General features: G+C 40.2%; 2 protein-coding genes across 12 annotated transcripts in view; one reads left to right on the top strand and one right to left on the bottom strand.

Moving 5' to 3' along the window:
- HS3ST5 (heparan sulfate-glucosamine 3-sulfotransferase 5) overlaps positions 1-14092 on the top strand; it is a 148713-nt gene extending 134621 nt beyond the window's left edge. For 7 of the 8 annotated variants that reach the window (XM_081186746.1, XM_081186739.1, XM_081186743.1 and 4 more), the window contains 2 exons: positions 9350-9488; positions 12162-14092. In XM_081186746.1, coding sequence (XP_081042872.1) covers positions 9382-9488; positions 12162-13092 — 1038 coding nt within the window. In that variant the 5' untranslated portion in view covers positions 9350-9381 and the 3' untranslated portion in view covers positions 13093-14092. Of the gene's footprint in view, positions 1-9056; positions 9212-9349; positions 9489-12161 lie in introns of all 8 variants that reach the window. The other variant, XM_081186744.1, reaches the window with a different exon arrangement.
- LOC308583081 (uncharacterized protein) overlaps positions 1-23928 on the bottom strand; it is a 145734-nt gene that overhangs the window by 108958 nt on the left and 12848 nt on the right. For 3 of the 4 annotated variants that reach the window (XR_014006033.1, XR_014006034.1, XM_081186757.1), the window contains exon 2: positions 4372-4490. The gene's annotated coding sequence lies outside the window, so the exon portion shown is untranslated. Of the gene's footprint in view, positions 1-1515; positions 3246-4371; positions 4491-23928 lie in introns of those variants that run through there. The other variant, XR_014006035.1, reaches the window with a different exon arrangement.

Raw genomic sequence — 23928 nt, 5'->3', positions numbered from 1 at the left:
CATTAATTTTCGCAGTTGAAGTATATAAAAAACCCCAACAGAACAAGTATGCAACAAGGCAGGCTGTCCTGGATACCTTATCTCCACTAAATTTAGAAAGAGATGTGTTATGTAAGATTAGCTTTGAGGATCTGATCAAAGACTTTGCAATTAAAAACTGTTGGATAAAATTTGTCAAATGAAGTATACAAATATAAACATTATTTTCCATCTTACTGTAGGTTTTGTTTTACTTCAAAAAATAAAATTTTATTTACAGTTTATTATTGGTTCTATTAGTTATATATGGGGGCACCAAAATCTTTTAAGTACTTAGGGCTTCAAAAGGTCTGAATCTGGCCCTGACACTGGAGAATATGGTTTTCACTTTTGAAGTTTGTAGCCCTTGTTCCAGCTGCTTATATGATAATGAAAATTAAATGTGTGTTGTGCCAGTGTGAGCTCCAGTGCATGAACTTTGAACCACTTCCACCAAGTTGGACTTGTGTGTCAAGCTGTGTGCATTCTCGCTAGCCAATGTAATAATGTTGAGGGAAGCATGAAAAGGAGAGAGTTGAGGTCAGAAGAACATGGGTACTGTGAATTGAACAACTATGCATAACATGCTGCACCACAGATCAGCATGAATGTGGGAGGGACCCTAGGTAATTGGTAGAGCAGAATGCATTGAAAAGAGAAGGTGAGAGGTTCAATTCTTGACATTTTCAGTTAAGATGGCCACATGTTGTTGTTGTTAATTGCTTTTCACATTAGTCTCGAGGTGATTAACAAACATAGCAGCAGGGGATGTAAAAGACCTCTGCCTTAGAGCCTAAACAGCCATTGTCAATTAGAGCAGATAATACCTGATTATATGAACAAATAGCAGGAACTTTAGAAGCCGCCTTAAATATAGTGAGAGCAGTGATCTATATAACGCAGAGCTGTCTACAGTGATTGACAGCAACTTTCTAGGATTTCAGACAGGGGTCTTTTGCAGTCCTACCTAGAAGTGATGGGGATTGAACCTCAGAGCTTTTGCATGCAAAGCACATGTTCTAGCACTGAGGTACATCCCTGCTCCTACTCTGACTTGCTATAAGGCAGCTTCCTTCATTTAGCTTCGTTGGATCCCAGTGTATGTTTTGAGCTAATTGGTCCAGGGTCAACCCACAGATCATGCTATTCATGGTCACTTTCAACATTTCCCACCCCAAACCATCTGTTTCTGATCTTGTTAATGACTTTAGATTGGGATGTGCCAGAGACAAGAAGAGGAACTAATGTCTCGCATCTGACATTTGTCGAGGAGTAAACAAATCACTTCAGTTGTCAGCTGCGAACTGGGTTGGATCTCTCTTGAAATAAATGCCAGCATCTTCATGTGCAAAATAAAAGGCTTTTTTGATCTCCAGAGGCCTTTTGGTAGCCAGCACTTACTTCAGTGTCAGTGACCAGGCAGAGCAAAGGGCAGAAGGATGAGACAAGCGTGGCATGGGACTAACAGGAGAGGAAGTCAACCAGAAAAAAACAGGATTTTCTTAGGCATATATTTTATTTATTGGGAGAGAACTGACTAGGTGGTTCTTTCACACTTCTCAAGGTAAGGTAATTGAGAAGCAGGGCCATGCACATACTGCTGGGTCACTCCTCATAGAACTGCATTGGAATTACTTTCAAGGAGATTGTCTTAAACTGTTTGATAGCTGAAACTACTCTGGAATTGGTAGAACAGCGTATAATTCACTGGGGCTCTAATGACAGTTTTATGATGTGGTGTTGGGGGGAGCAAAAACCTTTTATCCCCTTCTTTAGAAGAAAAGGCAGTATTTCTTATATAAACATATACTTACATATTCCACTGAAATGGCAAGATTAAAAGAATAATTAGAATTCTGGGTCACAGTGGTATTCTGTTCACATCTCAGCCCTTAACAATCTGTTAAATGAGAGAGCTTAACAGAGGCAGGATTAACTGACTTTCTTTTAAGTTTGGTAATTGCAAATGCAAAATGAACATCATTCTGCCGACATGGTGCCAGAGGACAGCTCAAGCTGACGAAAGAGTGGTGAGCTATGATAAATAATGTATGCCCAATATCAAAAGCTGAATGAGATACAGAAATGGAGAACCCATTTCAAAATTTGGAATTTGCTCAAAGCATTTCCTGCAGTGATTCTCAAGAGGATGAGCACAGATCAGTAATAAGCTCTATAGCTGTGTATAATTTATAAACTTACACCCTTTTTATTCACAACAATTCTTATGTTATGCTTAAAGAAGGAAACAAAGAGAGAAAACAGTAAGAGCCACTTGATAAATCTGAATGAGATGGTTTTCTTTTCACTTCGACTTTTGCACTATAGGGTGTCAGTTCTGTCTAGAACCCCCATACATTTCAAATGTTAAACCCAACAAATAGACAGGAGAAAAGAACACGTCATTCTTATGTGACTGGTTTTTCTAGAGCTTTTTTTTTTTAAAGAAGAGCTATCCTGTATATTTCTAACAAGTGATATTTAAGCGATTCCTGTAAAAGGATTGTCTACTGTTATATTTGCATAATAAGACTGTTCCATGATCATCCCATGACATCACAGCAGCTCAGGCTATGTTGGATGATGCAACAAACCATTTGATAAAATGAAGCCAGAGGGTTTTTTGCTAATAGATATTGCTAGGGAGCTGTCAACGGCTGTGGGGTGAACAACTCAGGTCTTACTGCTTCTTTCCGGTTCCTGTGATTTATTTGGCAAATTGGCAGAACCACTTTTTCTTCTGCTTCAATTTCACATCTTATCCCTATCTAGTCAACCACCTAAGGCTATCCATCTCCCTAGAGGTACCTGTTTGAAGAGCCAACAGACTAAAACTGCTATCCAATAACATCACGGTTTGCAGCTCCAAGACAGAATACCAAGCATTTCAAATTATTCATAAGCATGAGGAATAGAGTCCTTGCAGTTGCTTGCTTGCTTGCTTGCAGTCCCTGCTGCTGACAGTGCTACTCACGAACCTGCCCCCTGGACTTTGTGACCCTCCTGCTCCTAAATGTGAACCTTTGGATCCCAATTGGCATCTTCTACCCTCTTCTTGCCTGTCATCCTGTTACCCTGATTGGCTCAGAGACTCTTCAGATTGGTGTAGAGGATCTTGACTTCCTCAGATAGCCACAGTATTAGCAGGCAGTTATTTATGGAATAGTTTGAAGGACATAAACATATTTTGAACAGTACAAAACTTCTGAATTAATTTAAAATAGATGCTGTGGAGAGAGAAAATTGCACAATCAAATACCAGTTTCTGAAAAGAGAGTGTAAGAGGCCCAACGACTTGCCGAAGAGCCAGACCACGAAAGCAGGTGGGAAGTGGGAAGGCAACATTAGTTGATGAAGAATGTCCAGGAAATTTTCAGCACAGCAATAGAGGTTTGTGGGGTGGACCAGGCATTGCTGACCTACCTTCCAAACCTCAAACATTGCTGTCAGTTCCTGAGGAGAGTGGTGAGGTGCCAGGAGTTCAGCACAGTACAGCTGTGGTGGCAGGAGTGTCTGTCTGGCTCTGCTGCCATGCTCCTTTCGCTCTCAGGAACAGACAGTGATGCTCAGTGTTCAGAATGCAGGTGAGCGATGTCCTCCCTCCCTGTGCCATACTCGCAATACTAGTCTTTATTGCTCTACTCTGTTAATTCTCTTATTTCATGAGAACATTCCTTCTGAAAATAAGAGCTTAGATTTCTGCTACTAAACATCCCATATGCTGTGAAATTCTTATACAGATGGTAAGTCCTCTTGTTTTGTCCCTTCTAGGACCATTCAATGTGACCATTTGTGTGCTGACAAAGTAATATCAGGAGAATCCACATAGCCATTGCTGCAGTTGTAATGTAGCATTAAAACACATTTCCAGCATGAATGATTTTGGTGTTAGCTTCCTCCTCAGTGAATTCAACATATATTAACATTTCCAAGCCTTACTGAATTCCGCACGTATGTTTCTTTAAAATACTACCAAGGATAGCGAGACTAAAACGGCTCCCAGATTTTAATTAATCTGAAACAATCACACTACCTGATTGTATGAGGCATATCACTGCCAAGGAAAGAAAAAGGCATTGGGAGGAGGGGGGAGGTGGTATATAAGGCACACATGTTGTTGCGTCAACTTTGGCATTCAACTTGGCCAAAATGCTATGCTTATCCTACCGTATCTGCAACAACCACTCATTACCAAATGAGATGCAGTTACAAAAATGAGAAAGGGTAAAGGAGATGTATTTTAATCAAGCTATACTACTCAGACTGCAAAAGAAGAAAATATAGTGTTAACCATGCATACAGGTGACTCACATATTTCGTGCATCTCTCCAGGCTTCTGAATAGACTACTCACCTGCCTATCTGTAGTGAAGAAGTCCTTCCTATAGGCAGGGAAGCTTTACACGCACATGAACGCATGCACACAACCGCAAAAGTGATTCTTCAGTTCCGCCCTGTAGTTTCCTGGGTTGCCTGTGAAATATTTATTGAGGATATAAAGTCCATTGGTGGTTTTACTAGATACTTGATACCCATCTTGTTTAATTTAAGGTACAGGAACTTATGCAATTTCTTATTTCAGGTGGTGGTGTTTTTTTAGAAAGATACCATCTGGGACTGATAAATTATTATTTCACAGTTCATAATGCCTTTCCTCATTGTCTTGTTCTTACACAGCAGTTTGCAACATTTTTCAGATTTATCACCCTAATAAGAAAAGAAATAAGAAAAAAGGAGCTCAGGTGTAGAAAAATTTCCAACCCCCTTGAAGATTGCAGCAGATTACTCATACAGCTTCTCAGATGCCTACCTTGGCCAGACATTCCCCGCTTCGTACTTTAATAGCCCCTCTAATTTGTTATGCTTCTTGCTTCTAATACACAGTGCATTCCTTGAATACTGACCAAGCTACTAAGAGTTAGGCAAACTCTTTGATACAAGGCAAATGATTGTATGTATCACATATTTTTCTATAACAAGCAACCACCCACAGAATCAAGGTATTAAGCAAAGGTAAAGGTACCCCTGACGGTTAGGTCCAGTTGCGGACGACTGGGGTTGCGCGCTCATTTCACTCTACAGGCCAAGGGAGCCAGCGTTTGTCCACAGACAGCTTCCGGGTTATGTGGCCATCATGACTAAGCCGCTTCTGGCGAACCAGAGCAGCGCACAGAAACACCATTTACCTTTCCGCCGGAGTGGTACCTATTTATCTACTTGCACTTTGACATGCTTTCAAACTGCTAGGTAGGCAGGAGCTGGGACCGAACGGGAGCTCACCCCATCATGGGGATTCGAACTGCCGACCTTCTGATCAGCAAGCCCTAGGCACTGTGGTTTAGACCACAGTGCCACTCGCACATGCAAAACATTGCCTTGCTTGACGTAGGGGCTTTCTTGAGTCAAAAATGATTTAAGCCTTTTATTTATAGACAACCTCCCTGTCAGCTGGTTCGCAGGATGTTTGTTTTAAAATGTGGCACAATACAATATGACAAAAGAACAGAAAACAAACTTAAACTGTTCTAACAGACTGAAAGATACATTTATTATTTTATATCTAACCTACTAGAATATATCAATTTATTTATTTATTTTTACATTAACTCCCATTTTAAAAATACATAAGCATCTTTCACTCACTAGAATAGTTGGTAAGGACCAACATGCAAAATAAAAATAAGAGACAAATTCAGTTACGCCAGTAATTAGCTATTAGGGAGCAGGTGTTCAGAGTCTATGAATCTTCCTTTTGTCTTTTTTGTCAATTATTTACAGTAATTGTTATTGTTAAATCAAGTTCTCAGAGCTGGTTCATATATTATAGCAAAACCATGTTTGCTGCAGAAAAACAAAACCTTTCCCATCATTGGGGCTCCACACAGGTGTCATAATTTGAGTTATGGGTTTGCATGTTAAGCAGTTACCTAATGGAATATTTCCATGCCAGTCTCTGCAGAACTAATAAGAAAATATTCTATGGGAAGTCCTCTGTATGATAAGCTGCATGGACCATGGGATAGCAGTTTCCAGCAACAACCATGCCACTTCCATAAGCTGGATTTCAGACTTTGTCCAAGTAAACCTACTTATGTCAGGGGGTGGGGGGATGTCATTCAAACTTTTCCAAGTTAAAGATGATCATGCAAACAATTTCACAAAATTGAAATTTGATTTCTTCTTATATCTGAGACAGGCACACTTAAAAGGATAATGCCTTATGGGATCAAATTGCACCATAAAAGAGGTTGGAATTTTAAGGAATTGTAAAAGAGCATCAGCCTTTTAAAGAAATTCTTACTGCATTCCTAGCCAGGTCTCCACAAATTCTTTGGATCCATTACTCCAATCCATGCATATGTGAACATTTATAATGTGAATTCACAAGGGCTGTTTTACAAAGAATTTAAAAAATATTGGAATGACTTCAGTGAAACCTTAAAGACAATTGAGTTGCAATTCACTTTTAAGCAGCTTGTTTGCAAGTGTTCTGTGTAAATCATTAAATTTGCTGCTAACTAGATGATGATTGTATCATTATGTGCAATTAAAACATTGGGGGAAGCTCAGAGAAAGATTGCTTATTTGTCTGACGGAAAGGTATCTGTTCCCCTCCTGTTACCTGAAAGACACTAAAGACTATGGGTTGAAGCCAGTGAATCATACTCAGAGCAGACCAGTTGAAATCTATGGTCATTACTTAGATTCACTTATTTCTGTGAGTCTCCTCTGGGTAAGGCTTAGTTGGATATAACCTTGAAAATTCAGAGACAATAAATTGTCTTTTCATGTATTTTTTGCTGTCATCTGTGGCTGCCTGTGTTCCTGACAAAGTCTGCAGATATTAATGAACATTGCAGTCCTCATATTTATACATGAAAAGAGACACTTAAACAAGCTTATTTTCAACATAAAGCACGGGATTTCAAGTTTGTTACAGGACCATCTTGTGCTTGCCTACTCTGCAGTAAGTCCTGTTAAGCTCAGCTAAATTTCTATAGGACTGCAGTCTTGAGAACTCAAATCAGAACCATCTCCTCCAAAATTGTAACTTTTGTGTTGATGTTCATATCAGTAGTATTAGATTAAAAACTGTAAGTATTCGCTGCTCTTAATACCATTGTAACAACAATTTTTAAAATTAAAGAATTTAATTAAAATAATTAGGATTATAGAGGCACACACATTTCAAGCTGTCATGTGTGGGTTTTTTTTTGTAATATTCACAATGCAAATCATAATTTTTTGGCAATGGTATATCTTCACTACTAAAAATCTAAGGGGAAAAACATCACCTATTTTAGCAAAAAAAAAAACATGCAAAAAAAAAAGACCGTAGGAAGAGAAATAAAAAAGAGAGTATCATCTTGTGGCTAATGCTCAAACTAGAATTCTTGAGAACCAAGTTCAAATCCTAGCTTTGTCTAAGGCGTATTGTACAGCTTTGTGAAAATCCCTTAAAATCCTTGTCTACTTAGTTGTTCAGGGGAAATGTGCCACTTTTTCTCCATGTATCTTTCACGACTGGGCCTTAGATTTTATTGCAAAACAAAAGCAAACCCCACAGTGTTTTTGACCAAAATAAAGCTTGGGGTGTGGTCTGTCTCTTTAGATCAAACTATTCAAAAGCATGGTTGCCTAGAGTTAGTTCACACGTTCATTAGATGCAAGAATTCAGCACTGCAAGTAACCCTGAATAACTGAAATAATACCCACTTAGGTTCTTCTAGAGGTTTGGTGGCCTGTGCTGAAGGAATTTTCCATAGAACTATTTAGGCAATAGACTGCACACAGTGGAAGAACAATATTATCTCTGCCTGTCCTATGCACTGGTCATGTCTATCTCACTTCTGTCCCCACCATACTTGTCTGCTTGTTTGTAATGTTTACAAAGATCTTTGCATATAAAGTAAAGGTAAAGGGACCCCTGACCATTAGGTCCAGTCGTGACCGACTCTGGGGTTGCGGCACTCATCTCGCTTTATTGGCCGAGGGAGCCGGCGTTTGTCCGCAGACAGCTTTCGGGTCATGTGGCCAGCATGACTAAGCCACTTCTGGTGAACCAGAGCAGCGCACGGAAACGCCGTTTACCTTTCTGCCATAGCGGTACCTATTTATCTACTTGCACTTTGTGCTTTCGAACTGCTAGGTTGGCAGGAGATCTTATACTGTAGGCCTAAACCACACACTCATATCCTACATGCATTCCTGGTCAACTAACTGGTCAAAACACACCTATATTACCCAGAAGTAATATAGGTACATGTTGAGGGAGGCATGGGAATGTATGATCTCACTCTCTCGCCAGATGTAGTCTTTACTCAAAGATTAGATCATCTGAAGAACCAGCTATTTGACAGACTTTTCCGTTCCATTCCATGTCCCTTTTCTAAAACAAGCTCATGTTTTTCTGAGTTTGCAGTCCTACCTGTTCGGTTTTTCCATCTAGCGAAGGAGCAAACTAGATGTTATGATGGGAGAGCCATTGTTTACATTTGGGTCACTGCTGAATTTAGCATTTAACCATGGGGTTGGGTGGAATAAAAAGTGCAGGATAAGTGGCATCCTAAACCATTCTCTCCCCCCCCCCCGCTTCCCCACCCCACAAACCCCCTCCTGTTTCTTCTAGCCTTCTCAGAGAATATCCACTGGGGTTTTGAAATGGGAAATCTTAACTGAAAGTATAAGAGGCTCAGGACAAGTTGTTTCAGGGAAACAGGTGGTTCAGCAGCTTCTTCTGCCAATCCGTGCTCTGCTACAAATCACACTGTATCATATTAGTTTGGCACAACAAACTGTGCCATTGTAACATCTGATTTATCCCCAAAGAAAAGACATCCAGAGGCAGGGAAACAGGAGCATGAGAGTGTGTAGCCAGGTTCCTTCATTTATATCTGATTTTTCTCCCAAGGAAGCGACTGTTGTAAACCTTGCTTACACACTTTCATGCCCGTTCCTCTCCCTTTGGGCATGTGGATGTCAGAAAACTGCTAGTGAATGAGTTTGCAAAAAGAATGTTCTGTATCCAACATTATTCAGGTGAAATTGACATGCTTACAATGGCACCCACCTCTATCTCCATTCTGCTGAATGTTCAAGGACTCAAGACCCAAGAACCCCCTGAATTTGGTAGCGCTTGAATTTAGAAGCACTGCCCAAACCATCACTACATAAACACGTTGTCTGCTTTTCTTGTGAGTGAGAGGGGGAGGGAGAGAAAGATGCAAGTGTGGGTTAATCACTTGTAGGAATTGATTGACTGCCTGTTAATAAACATTAGCCTGTATATTGCCACTTGCTCATGAGTGGTTTATGTATTCTGCTCCCTGCAGACTGAAGAAGTCCTGAAGATTGATGGAGGGCCATGCTATTCAAACAGCAGGCGTTGCTGAGACAGAAGCTCCTTGTGCTAGGCAGCCTTGCTATTGGAAGTCTCCTATATCTAGTTGCCAGAGTTGGGAGCTTGGATAGGTAAGTCATTAAATTAGCACATGTGGGTGACACTCATGATCCTAAATGGCTTTAACTGAGGTTTCCCCCCACAACTTCCTCTTAGACTTTGGAAAGAATTGAATAGGTTTCCAGCTCTTTGTCTTACTACTAAGATCTAGAAATACAATCTGCTGCAGTATTGATTTTCATTGTTATTTCCTTTCTTTTTAAGGGTGGAGGAGGGTGTGGGTAAACTTAAAAGTTTCAGCTTGCCTAAGCCAATGCATCCTGCCTTTCCATTTGTATTCTATGCGCATTGGCAGTTGTTTTCAGAAGGAAACTAAAGCAGCAAACAGTAAAAATGTCATTACAGCAGTTCATTTTTGTCTGTGTGTGCATCTGCGGATTGACCTCGAGTCTCGACAAACAGTTATGATGTATTTATGCATCTTCCTTTCTGAAATTTATGAGTGGGCAATTAATGTGCTACTGTGGTAGTTAAAATTATGCATGAGCCTGCAGAGTTAGCTTGTCAAGCCTGGAATCCTATCGCACTTGAAAGATTGCTGCAGGGATGAGGGATTTTCACTATGTTAATTAGCTGTGTGTGTGTGTGTGTATGTGTGTGTGTGTGTGTGTTGAAGCTGGGTACACTGGGCGAAGAGGATCTGCCTGAGAATGATTTCCTCAAGCAACAGGACAGATGTACAAAACTGAGCTTGTGAGAACAAATGCAGACCTAAATACCACCAAAAAGATCCACCTAGTGATGAATCCTATGCATCATTTCACCCAGAAAGCGACAAATTTTTCATATTCTGCCCCTTGTCACAATTTAGTTCTCCAGTTTCTTATTTGAAAATGAAGTCTTGCATATACTGAAAAAGGAAGGATCATCTATGCCTAGGCTGGCATTATCCCACCATCCACCAGCAAAACTCCATACCTTAACGATATGCATAACGGCCATGGCCAATTATGCAGTTTCATGTATGGGATGAAAATTCCTTCTTGACTCCTGCAGAAATTTGTCCTGTGCCCTGAGGCATGAAATTTAATTAACCTTATCACCAATCTAAGCTTGCACAGCTACAAATGTTATTAATGGTCATAAAATTATCCAGACACAGTACTTGACTCCTTGAACTCGTGCAGCAGTGAATGCTACAGGATCCATATATAATTATTGCTAATGGCATGAAGGGTTTATTCCAATATCTCCTGTTTTTACCAAGCTGTGAGGGGCTTTTATTCACTAGTGAATCCTGTTCTGTTGCTGCAGAAGTCTGAGTGTCTCAATAGGCTCCTTGATCTGCAGTCACATCATTCTAAGTGTAGGAAAACTAACACCTTGGGATTCACTCATGGTTGCTGCTTTTCTTTCCCCACTTCCTGGAGCTATTAAAAGTGCTCACTGCTGTGGTGTCAGAACCCGGGAGGAGACAACAGTCAGCGAAGCTGGAGGAAGGAGTTATGCTAGAGAGTCAGAGCAAAAGGACACACAAATATATGCCAAAGCCAGTTGCTGCTTAGGCAAAGCCTTAGCCCAAACAGGAAGTGTTTTATAGCCCTTCCTGTCTAGGAGGTACAGAAGCTGATACTACTGCTCATTCCTCAGGGAGCTGCTCTAAATCACAGTCCTGTGGCTCACCACATGGGTCAACTGCCTTCAGACATGCAATGATCACTTTGCATCCGTTTTATGTACAGGCTGCAGCTGTGTGATGAAAATACTGCCCACTTACACCAAAGTTTCCATTCACGTATTTCATGCAAGGAATGGCTCTCCTATCTGAAAGGGTTGCTCTAGATACTTCTTTTGGTTCACAAGGACACAAGCAGTTGCTCAAAATTCTTTAGCATTGATTTCCTTAGAAGTTCATTTCAAAAAATCATTTCCTTTTTGGAGGAGCGGGGGGGGGGGGGCTGTTGTTCTAAGAATGAAAATTCCAGTAGGAGCATTTAAATTCCAGACAATAGGCAGAGGTGGGTAAGAAAATCAGCAACGCTGCCTTGTTCAATCAGAAGTGGCTTCCATTTAAGTAGCAAGGTACTTGGATTCCAGTGTAGGCTTAAAACTCTGCATGTGGGTGTACACAACAAGCATACGGTTTAATGTGTATCATGAAGGCACAAGCTCCTGATTGAGGATGTTACCAGATTACGGCTTAATACTGGAAACAGGCCATTCAGATGCCAAGATTGACAACAAGGATTTTCATATTTTCCACAGAAGAGTTAAATCCAGATTAAAGGAGAGAGAAAATATGGGCTAGTTTTTTGATGGCATTGAAGTTGTGGGGACACTGTAAAAACCTTGCATGCATCGATCCCACAATACGCAACCATTTGGAAACATCCATACATATAAGCAGTGGCAACTACATGCTTCATTGGAAACACAGTGTGTATCAGTGTGACGCTTCCTGGAGTGGATGAAGCAATGGCATGGTGAACTGTTTTGTGGGTTATCTGTTCTACTGCCATCTAGTTTACTGTCAATTCAGCTCTTACCATGATGATAACTGTCTACATCTGGGCAAGTTAATAGGGCTGTTGCAAATCATCTCAGTAGCATAAATGATGTCTCTTGTTACCTTTATGTTGAAATCCAATATCCACTCACCTAAGAGAAAGCACCATTAACTTCTGAGCAGTTGTGTAAGATTTCACTGTTAATAACTCCTATTTCGCCTCTTTTTTGAATTGCAGACTGCAGCCCATATGCCCTATCGATGGTCGATTTGGACTCCATGGCCAAGATGAAATTCCACTCCGAGCTCTACAGTTTAAGCGTGGGTTGCTACATGAGTTCCGGAAGGGCAATGCCAGCAAGGAGCAAATTCGACTTCACAGTTTGGTCCAACAGATTCCCAAGGCCATAATAATTGGGGTGAGGAAGGGTGGAACTCGGGCGCTGCTGGAAATGCTGAACCTCCACCCAGCAGTGGTCAAAGCTTCTCAAGAAATCCACTTCTTTGATAACGATGAGAACTACGCCAAGGGCATCGAGTGGTACAGGAAAAAAATGCCATTTTCTTATCCTCATCAGATAACCATTGAGAAAAGTCCAGCATACTTTATCACAGAGGAGGTACCTGAAAGGATTTATAAGATGAACTCCTCCATCAAATTGCTGATCATTGTCAGGGAACCCACAACAAGAGCTATTTCTGATTACACTCAGGTGCTGGAGGGAAAAGAAAGGAAAAACAAAACCTACTACAAATTTGAAAAGCTGGCCATTGATCCTAATACCTGTGAGGTGAACACTAAATACAAGGCAGTAAGAACGAGCATCTACACAAAACATTTGGAGAGGTGGTTAAAATACTTTCCCATAGAGCAGTTTCATATTGTCGATGGCGATCGTCTCATTACAGAACCACTGCCAGAACTCCAGCTGGTAGAGAAGTTCTTAAATCTTCCTCCAAGGATAAGTCAATATAATTTATATTTCAATGCCACCAGAGGGTTTTATTGCTTGCGGTTTAACATTGTCTTTAACAAGTGCCTGGCGGGAAGCAAAGGACGCATCCATCCGGAGGTGGACTCCTCTGTCATTACCAAATTGCGCAAGTTCTTTCACCCTTTTAATCAGAAATTTTACCAGATCACAGGGAGGACATTTAACTGGCCCTAAAGTAAATTTCATACAACACTGTGTGTTGCACCTGGAGATATGCCACCGTGTCTCTATTAGAGTAAAAAATATGCACTTTTCGTATACACAGCTATCAAAGTAACCCTTTTTCATGCATACTTGTATATATGCAGTGTGTGACCAAATATAAGGTGGGATCAATTTTTCTACAGAGCAGTGAATAACATAAAATTTACTCTCTGCATAATTGCATCGTTTTATGCTATACAATTAAATGAGAAGGTGTCATTTAAAGGAATTAACTCAGCTACTCAGTTCAAAGGGTCAGTACTCTATTTGCTCCGTAAAATTTAATACCAAACATATCTAGAGAGAAGGCAGAATATTATGGTAGAATTCATTGCAAGAATTGCATTGAAAGGTCTAAGATGGGCTATTATGGATACATATTGCTAAAAGAATATTGACCCTTTAAAGGTGTAAATCTATGCTTCAGGCTTATATTGGTTTAACAGTCACTCTTTCAAAGTAACTATGCTTCTTTGACCAGGGGCAGGGAATCTATAATACAGAATTCTCACCTGACTACTATTTCCGGGATTTTTTATTGGGGTGGGGGGGGGACCATACTAATTAAACTGGCAAAAAACCAATACAAGTTTGCAGTGTAAATATATCCCTTGTAATGCTGAGTTCTACTGGAACTCTTTTCCTATTGTTTGAAAAGAAATTCTCTCATGCAATCAACATTGTTTCAAATTTCCTGTGGTGAGTTTGCACTATTGTTTTTATTGTATGGATCATCTTGGCACTTGTAGCATGTCAATCATGTGTCGAAAAGGAAGTCTTTTTTCCCCCCTTCTATACTTGTACGTTGACAAAGAGAAACCTGCTGTACATAATGTATATTGTTTGTAAATACTGGTTTCACACTAAGTAATTCTATTTTGTAAACTGAATATGGCTATTTAATTTATTGTGAAAATTAAATTTATTGTGGTATTTAAAATGGAATGGATTAAAATTGCTATATGTGCAACTGGCTTTCTCCTTTTCTTTGATGAATGTCACATTATTTCAAACACTATATTTTTCAAATGAGGCAATTCACATGTTCAGTTGAGAGTTAAGCACTAAACAAGTTTATATATACACACACACACACCAAATCAGCCCTTAGAAACCTAGGCAATCTATTATTATTAATATTTAGTTATTTACATAAATTGTATACTGCCCTTCAGCTGAAGATCACATGGTGGTTTACAACATAAAAATACAAAATGAGAAGACAAATCATACAGCATAACAATCATATTGCTGTTTTCTGGAGTATCATAGCAAATATTAGTATCATGAATCCTAAAATAGGAATAGACACATGATCAGAGTGCTATTGTCTGCAATAATGGAAGTTCGGGTAGAATGTATACTGCAAACAGGAAAGGTACTACTGAAGCCAAGAGGATGCCAGCATGGTTAATGAGCAGAGCAAAGTCAAGGAAAGTATGAGAGGTAAGAAGCCTTCTTTCAGAAAATGGAAATCTTTAAACTCATATTATCATGAACTATACAAACACAATAATGGTAATGAAATAGAACTGCAAAGGAAAATAATATATGGGCTTACCTGGGACTTCACTGCATCCCACCCATCAGTAAAACTAATCAATTCAGAGAGACAACTTGAGTTTAAGATAATTTATTATTGAAAACTTTAGAAATGATGTGCCACATGCTGCATCAGTTCTCTACTACAAGCCAGATACAGTCAAACCTCCATTTTCGAACATCCCAGCTGCCGAATGATTCAGAAGCTGAACGCCAAAACCCCGGAAGTGAATGCTTCTGTTTTCGAACACGCCTTGGAAGTCGAACGGCTGAAAAGAGGCCAATTGAAAAATGCTGTGTCAAGAGGGGGTGGGGGGGTGGGGAGGGTACAGTGCAATGAAAAAATGATAAACCACAGATATTTTGGAAAGCTCCCGGACTATTCAGTGGCCTTCATATGCCAGGGAGAAGGATGTATCCATGCCAATAAAAGTGTCAGCTGCATACATGGTTGAACCAATGTTTTTATTAAGATCTAATGAATCTTGAAGCAAAGTTACATGATCAATAATCCTTAATCTAACCTAGCCCTGTGCTCTGAGCAGGTAAGAACCATTTGGGGCGAAGTGAGGACACTATCATTATGCACTGCCTTCACAAAATATTTTTTCTATGTGCGCCCTCTTGTGGACAGATTTATCTGTAAGCAAGCCCCCTGACGAATCTTCACAAACTTTATTTAGACCATAACAGCACATTTATGAGAGAGCTTCTTATAAATGATTTTATGACTGCATACAAATGAGTCAAAAGATTCTATCTTCCAGATGTTCTATGGAGCCAAGAGTCATAATCACAGTCCTCAGACTGCTTACTCTGGAATAATGCCATTGAAATCAATAGGACTCATTCAGAGTTTCGGATTTGAAAGCTACCATCAAGATTAATGCGCTGGAAGAAAACTCAATAACAGCTGGGATGCTAATTCCACCAGAATTCTTCAAAATCCCAAGTGATAATAGAAACGCCAACGCTTTGCTGATACTTCCTGTTTAAAACTCAAAGCGTGGCCTACAGGGGAGGAACAACCATCCTTTAAAGGGAATTGTGCTGAAATACTCTAAGAGACTTTTGACCTTTTGGCATTTATCTCTTAAGTGCAATCTGTGAATAATTCATTTCATCTATTTCAATCAGATTCAAATGTTGGGTGAAAATCATATCCATTCAGCTCATTGGTGCGTGGAGCAGAAAGAGAACCACTGGTTTAGTTTTCAGTCAAATTTGTAGCTGCTCTATAACACTGCAACATTTGTATTTATCCTATGAACACCCTACTGGAGTGTTTTGAAATGTTAATAGACATGCATATCAAAGAGAGCATGCCTGGGTGCTAGAGCATGCGTTTCACCCAGATGTAATCTCTAGAAACTCTAGTGAATGCCATCAAGAAGACAGATGAAAAAGTGTAACAGTGAGACAACAGTAAGATCATCTGCATCAGTATAAGGCAATTTCTTATATATCAGTTATGTACTGACCACATATTTATCTGAGAGATCGCTAGTTGACTGACAGTTGTGGTACAGTGGCTACAGACCTGGACTTGGAACAGGTAGGGGTAAGGATGCTTCCACAGTAGAGCCCATTTCTGTAGCTGAGGCTTGAGCCTTCTTAATGCATTAGTCACATATAGAGGGAAAGCATGTTGAAAAGAGTTTCCTCCCACTCCCAGGGACTGGCTTCTCCTGCCCCCACTACTGCAGTCTGTTGGGATGCTGCTGGGAGACAGGGGCGTCTGGCAGGCCCCCAGCTGGCTCCAGCCACTGGCCAGCAGCCAGGTGAAACTCCAGTTCTCGGAGCAGCATCAAAACTGTGACTCAAGCCTCAGAAGCCTTCAGAGGCTTAAGCACGCAAGCCAGCAGAGATAAAACTCTTTGCAGCAAAAGTAGTGGACAGAGACATGTGTAAGCATATTTACAGCATTTATTCAGCAGCAGGACAGTGGGAAAACATGTCTGCTTCCCTTCGTGTCCAAGCAAAACAGGAAAAAGCAAAAGCAATATACAAACTGAAATACCCAGCAGACTGTGCTGCAAGTAAACAGGCATGTGACACACAACAGTCATGCCTGATCCTTTTAAGGTGGAACGGAACTATATCCTAACACAGTCATGTTTACAATACTCTACAGCAGGAAGACTCCTCTAGGAGTGAGGGCTCTCTGCAACATTGAGAAGCCTGATAGCCTTTGTTTCTAAACGGCACAGGAATCCTCCACAAACATGTGAAGATTCTCATTGCAGATTTCATGATTTACACGACAGGAGTAAAAGAAGTTATGTGACTTTGGTAGCATGGCCACATAATACGGCCCAAGGTCCCTTTTCCTCTACACACAAGCATTGCACTTTTGAAATGAGGTGGACAGAGAATTAAAACAGAAATTCCACACAGCAGCTAATATACCATTGTATGCCCTTTTCTTTGACAAATATCCTTTGATAATGTCCAACCACTTCCATTCAGCAAAGGTTCTTTCCAACGTTATTTGAAAGCTTCTTTTATATAGCTTCATCCTGTTTTATTGATTCCTGTTGATCAAGGCCAGGGAAGTAGTGATGAGTAGCCCATGATCTGCACTTTCAATATTCTCTGTTGTCTCAATGCCAGCTTCTCCTCCCACTTGTTTCTTCTCATTTTTCTTTCTTTGTTTAATGGAAACTAGTAATTAATACTGGTAATTCTTTGTTTAAAGGAAACCAGTATAATACCTACATGCCTGCCTGCCTACACGGGGGGGGGGGAGGGAGAGGGAGAGGAAGAGGAAGATGAAGATGAAGAGATGAGTATGGGTGGAAGCAATGCTATTCAGGGATTATTGCTATCAACAGGGAAAGAGTGAAGGCACAATCCTTGGCAGCATCCCTCTATCACATTGTTGTCAACACACCTACAGATATCAATGAATTGTGTGTGTGAAGGGTTCTTCCCCCATACTTTATAGTGTTGTTGTTGGTGGTGGTGGTATTATTGTAAAATTTGTTTAACGCCCTTTATCCAAATATCATAGGGCAGTTCACAACATCAATAATCCCCCCAAACATATTTAAAAGGCCATTGAATGTTAATCAGCCGAAGGCCCAGTTGAAGAGAAACATTTTCACCTGCCACCTGAAGATATATAATGAAGGCACTAAGCCAGCCTTCCTCGAAAGAGCATTCCACAAGCAGGGAGCCATCGCAGAAAAGGCCTGTTCTCATGTTGTCACCCTCTGGACCTCTTGTGGCATGAAAGCCCAACTTCCACTCTGATGGTGCTCCTACCCCTGGGCCACTGCCACCATCCCATTTTCCTTATTCCATCTGGACTCTTAATTTGCCAAAAAGCTGGAAGCTATGGGGTACAGGTGTGTGGTACAAAGCTAGTCAGATACAGTTACTGTATTAAATTAAAGATATTAACATTTGTTTCAAGATTGTGAAGTCCACAATAAGTTTAGCTTGTTGTCAGGGACTGGGCAGAGGAGGAATAGTGGAGACCGCCTCCCCAGCCTGACCCTTCCAGAGAAGAGGAAGATAGTTCAGAAATACAACAGGGGTTTGAGGGACGTCACAGCCCAGAGGAAGATGAGGGGGAAAGTTGGGAAATCATGGGAGAGGAGGAGCAGGCAGAGCCGGAGCAGCAGCTGGCTGAAACGTTATCATTAGAAAGCATTCCAGACCCACCATCTCCTAGAACCTGGCAGGCCTTAAAAGTAGGAGAGCAAAGAGTTTGAAGCAGAGGGCATCCATAGAGGAGGTGATGCTGATGATAAATGAGGAAGTGGGAGAGAAGGGGGGGTGTAGATTTACTTGTGACAATGCCATTATCCAAGAGGCTGTAAATACTGAATAAAAAGCAGACGGTAAGAAACTTTTCCTTGTCTTTGTACATGCGTGGCAACCAGCTGTGGGAGTTGCTTGCAGCCGCCTGACACTAGTTACTTTAATATGGTACTGTATCTTCAAATGATAATTGCTTTGAAAATTGGCTACTGTCACTTTAAATGGCAACTTATATTTACCTAATAATGTTAAAGCAAGACAGCTTTGAGGAAGTAGTTACTCCTATTAAAACTCTGGATATGTTTGGTAGATTTTTAATTTCAGAAATTCATTTTAGGATGACGAGCAGCTTATACATTTTTGAAATAAATAAATAATGCATCTTACTCTTTCTGGGAAGCTTGAGGTTACTCCTCCTAGAAAGCCTGAATTACCACTTAGTACCATTTAACCCCTTTTAATAACAAAAAAGTTGATAAAATTCTATAAGGAAAGGCCTTTGGTTCTGAACATGGGGAAAATTTGAGTCATTTTCGAAGCAAAGCTGCAGAAAACTGGCCTTGTCAAAATCCATTATGCTGTAAACAAATTACCCCAAATAAGATCAGGCATGTCAATTTATTATCTACTTGTGAATCAAACAAACAAAATACCCAAACAGACTTCTATGTTTTCAGGAAGAAGTTGCATTGCTTTTAATGCATCTCATTACTGCCATTATTGTCATACAATTAAATTTATATAAGTGAGATAAATGCACGGGGAAGGCAATATGGAGTTTTAAATAGTTGCATTTACTGTGGTTGTAATGTCCCAAGATCATCATGTCTGGGGACAAGGGCATTTGTAAGAATAAGTAACCACGGGAGAACTCGACAGGTGAGTTCTTGAGATTTATTGCTGTCAACACTAGAAAAACTCTGTCTAATCAAGTATTCTAGATACTTATCTGTAGACTAGGAGTTGTGCAAATAAAGTTGTTGGCTGTGCCACTGCAGATTGCCAGTGGGTAGGGTCATAAATGCTCCCATCAGATATAGAGAGATATAGATATACACACACATGCAGATCTACCTGAAGGTAATAAACTAGGACATCAAAAAGAAATCCTCCTCCCTGATCTGTTCACTTACTATATCAGGTAACTTTTTACTGGGGGGAACATATGAAGATATGAAAACACACACACATGTAAACTGAAGTGGTACAGTCCAGAATTTCACCGTATCAGGTTGTTTAAATGGGTCTCAGACAGAATGAAAGCAGAAAAGTGCCATGGTCACAGTGGGAAATTGTTCCCTTAGCATATCTGAGCTAAATTCCCTCCAGTAAATCATGTTCGAAAAAGATTATTGCCCAAATATGTAGAAGCAGTTACAGAAACACATGTATAGAGAGACCTGTGTCCCAAACAAGCCTGGTAACACTGGTTAACTAACTAGTACAGTTGTACCTCGGAAGTCGAATGGAATCCGTTTCAGAAGTCCATTCGACTTCCAAAATGTTCGGAAACCAAGGCGCGGCTTCCAATTGGTTTCCGATTGCACTAGCGTGCCAGAAACAATAGCGGAAGCTGTGCCAGATGTTCGGCTTCCAAAAAAAGTTTGAAAACCGGAACACTCACTTCCAATTTTTGATTGTTCGGGAGCCAGAACGTTCAACTCCCAAGGCGTTCGGGAGCCAAGGTACGACTGTATAGACTTCTTATAACCTATTGAAGAATGCTAGTTAGGCAACTACAGAAACCAAAAATTCTGCTCAGTCTATTCTATTTTCTATTCTATTCCCAGCACAACAGGAAACAGAAGGCTATGCACCAGCAGTGATACAAAGGAGGCAGGCCTACTTAAATAGGGGCTCAAGGTATCCCACTTAATGTTATGAAGCAAAATAAACATGCCAGTACCTGCAACACAGTTGAGGAGATCAAAACATGGTGCTCATTCATTGGTGTGGGACAAGGAGACAAGATGGGGATGTACTGTTGCCAAGGCATGTCCAGAGAAGAGATGCAACTTGATGACATAATTGTTGCCACGGCTGGTTGTGGCTTGTAGTCGGGATTGCCCAGTGAGTGTGAGGAGGAGCAACAACCTTCTGTCATTCATGGTCACCAGAGGAGGGGAAGGTTTCGGCCCACTTAGTGACTGTACCCATTTACTTATTTCATATATGTGAAGCACTGCCATTCATTCAACTAGAAGGGGATAAGGCATTATATTCATTTTTTCTATATTATCACTGTTTCTTCATATTTTTGTATCTTCTCTATATTCTATATTTATTTGAACAGAAACATACACCCACATGGCCCAAAAAAGGATACTGCAGTTTGAGGTAAAGTATAAGTAATGGCATAGTCTGACCCATCCAACAGAGTTGGATGATAGTCTCCACTGACAAGGACCAATGGGCACCGCGTTAATATATGACATGATGCCCAATGATGGGTATCTCATTACTACAGAATAAATAACAGTACACTGAATAAGGCACAATTGTGTGGAATATTTATGCAAGTTCCCTCAGTTCTGGCCAACCTTTTAAAATCTGGAGGCTATTTGAGCTCTAAGGTGAAAAGACTGGATCCTTAGTCACCATGACTTCCTCTTGCTTTTTTTTCTTTGCTTTTTGGACACATGTAATTATGTAACATTTTTCCACTGGGAAGAAGTGTAAAAGAGGTGTCTGTATGTGTTTTAATAAAATTGTAAAGACAAACAAGTCCAAGGATTCTGTGGGTGGAAGAAAGAAACTAACTGCTAAAGGCAATTTAGGAGAGATCCATTAACACTCTGTTAATGTGATTTTGAGAAGGAACCCTGTAGGTTGGAAATTGGCCAGTTTAATGTCATAATTAAGGGATGTCCAGAGGGAGCTCCAGAAGATTATAGACCAGTTAGTTTAACTTCAATTTCACAGAAAGGCTTGGGCACTATTTTTAGATATCCGTTGGGAACACTAAAGAAAGAAGCATGTCTTGATTAAGAATGGGCAGCCTATTGCAGGGAGGGCATGGTCATGTTTCACTAACCGAGCTAATAAAAGATGTCATTTAGAGATATTAAAGCGGAGGGGTACAAAGGGATGCAGCCGGCATTCTAATTAAATTTTCAGGATGCCTATGAGGAAGTTTCACTATATAGAGGAGGTCTAAAGGGGATTTCAGAGAAATGGAAGAATGTGTCTTCTGCCGAATGCCATATATTAACCTGCTGCCACAGCAGCAAATGCCTCAGCACTAGAAAATTTGTTTTAACTCTGGAGAATGATTGTCCAGCATGGAATCAGTTGAAGGTGGCACCATAGAGTCATGGGTCCCACTGGTAGGATTAGCCCCACTGTTTTCTCTGGTCAAAGAGGTCTGGCAAGTTTGGTGCGACTCAACAGAGCTTTAATAAACTGCTTAATCAAAGAATCCCTAAGCAGTGACTATAGAACAATCCAAAGCAATTATCAATATACAAATAAAATCAGCATAATGTAAAAACAGATATATTACAACTTGTTAGCATGTCTAGATAGGCTTGCCAAAACAAAACTTGTTGTGTTCAGTTTTGGTGTTATAAACATAGACGTAGAACATGGAAGCTGGCAGATCCCTGAAAATATACTCCATAGGAACAGAAGGAATAGGATTTGTCAGTCCTTTCCCTTCCCTATAGCAGACCAGTTCTTCTGCCATCCTTCTAATCCCCAGGTGGAAAATTGTTCTTCAGCACATCTCCACCGGCAGCAATTTGGGTAACCCTCTGCCAGCACCCATCTTCCTCCAACAACACCAGCTTAGCCAAAAACTACCTAGAATAACTTGGGGAAGAAGCCATTACTGGCAATGGATGGGAATGACATGCTCTTTTGTTCCCAAGATACTTTCACCTTGGGACAGAAATTAGTGGAGCACCTCCATTACACACACACACACACACACACACACACACAATTCGCATCAGGTGGCTCTTTCTCTTTCCTGGTGGTAAATGTACTGTTTTCAACACATTTTATGACTCTGTTTCATTTTATGACACTGGAACAGAGGCATCAGCAGTTAAAGGAATTTGCAGGGACCAGGGTGGGGATATAAATGTTGAGAGTTTGGGGTATCAGGATGGAACCCTGGGTCCCCTTTCCAAACCTACAACCTGAGGATAGAATGTCTAAGAGGAAGCTTGCCAAACCAGTTCCTTTGTCAAAGTAATAGGGTTGACTGGCTTGTTAAATACCACAATTTAGCATATCCAAATAAGTTGCTCTATGTGATAGAAAAAATGGATGGGTCTTTTCCTCACTCCCCACACCTGGCTGATACAGAGGAGAATAATAGAGCTGTTATGTGAAAGAGCTGCAAAGCTGGATGGGAGCTAGAGGTGTGTCTTGCTCTGTGCTGGACTTTGGGGGCTCTCCTGGAATCCTAAAGGGGAAGCAATGTGAATATTAATTCTGTGAGCCCCACCATCCTACGCTCAGGTTGCATATATGTGTAGATTGAGGTCATTTTATTTGTTTTAGTGTTTTAACTATTGTATGTTTGTGACTTTTTCTCACTTATATTGTTTTGTCTTTTTTGTAAACCACTTTAATGGGCTTTTTTTTTACAATTAAGCAGCATATACACTTTATTAAACAAACAAACAAACAAACAAACAAACAAACCGTATGTCCTAAAGATATCATAGTCTCTGCTGCTTTTAATTCCAAGAAAAATATGTCCTGGATATGCACTGGCACCTCTGGAGTCTCTTTACACTTGGAGATTTGGGTTGCACATAACACATTTTTCTTTGATTGTCATTCCAATATTAGTTTCTGAAGCAGGAGCTAATATATTATGCTGAATGATGGTGTGTTTCAATGAGTAAATAATAAGTACTGCATATAACTGTTCTCAGTAACTTAGCAGTTCTAGCCTCTGGAAGTAAATTAGAAGACTTTTTTAAAAAAAGAAAAAATTTTGAGGTCAATTTTGTAAGTCACCAGGGAAGGACAAATGTCTTTTGTGGTACCCTCCAGATCTTTTCCGAGACTGAAATGCACTCTGCAAAACATTATTTTATCAATTAGAATTATTGCACTTTTAGCAAAGTGTGACCTATTTACAAGGTTCAGACTCTTCAATTTACCCATTAGTGGGCATGACCTAGCTAGATTTTTTGCTGCATTAGGCAATTAAAGTGTAATTCAGCTAAAATATTCTAGAAAATCAGGCAAACAACTTCATCATCATCTTGACCTATCTATGGTACCAGTGATTCTAATGGATTTCATTTACTTCTAATGCGGTAATAAATTATATAGATATTCTCTTTAAACTCTAACTCAAAATATATTAGAAAATGTAACATGATTATCAAGCGATATACTACCCATCAGTTCAAAAATCCTGAAGAGCAATATATGACCTGCACCACAGGTCAAGCGGACTATTCATTCTCAACAGCATGTAGGTCAGAGTGCGGCCCCATCACAAAGCACAATACATCAGCTGATTCAAAGACA

The sequence above is a fragment of the Podarcis bocagei genome (assembly GCF_964188305.1).
Source record: "Podarcis bocagei genome assembly, chromosome: 3".
Classification (NCBI taxonomy): domain Eukaryota; kingdom Metazoa; phylum Chordata; class Lepidosauria; order Squamata; family Lacertidae; genus Podarcis; species Podarcis bocagei.
Note: the sequence above shows the minus strand (reverse complement) of the source record. Positions and strands in the feature narration are given on the sequence as shown.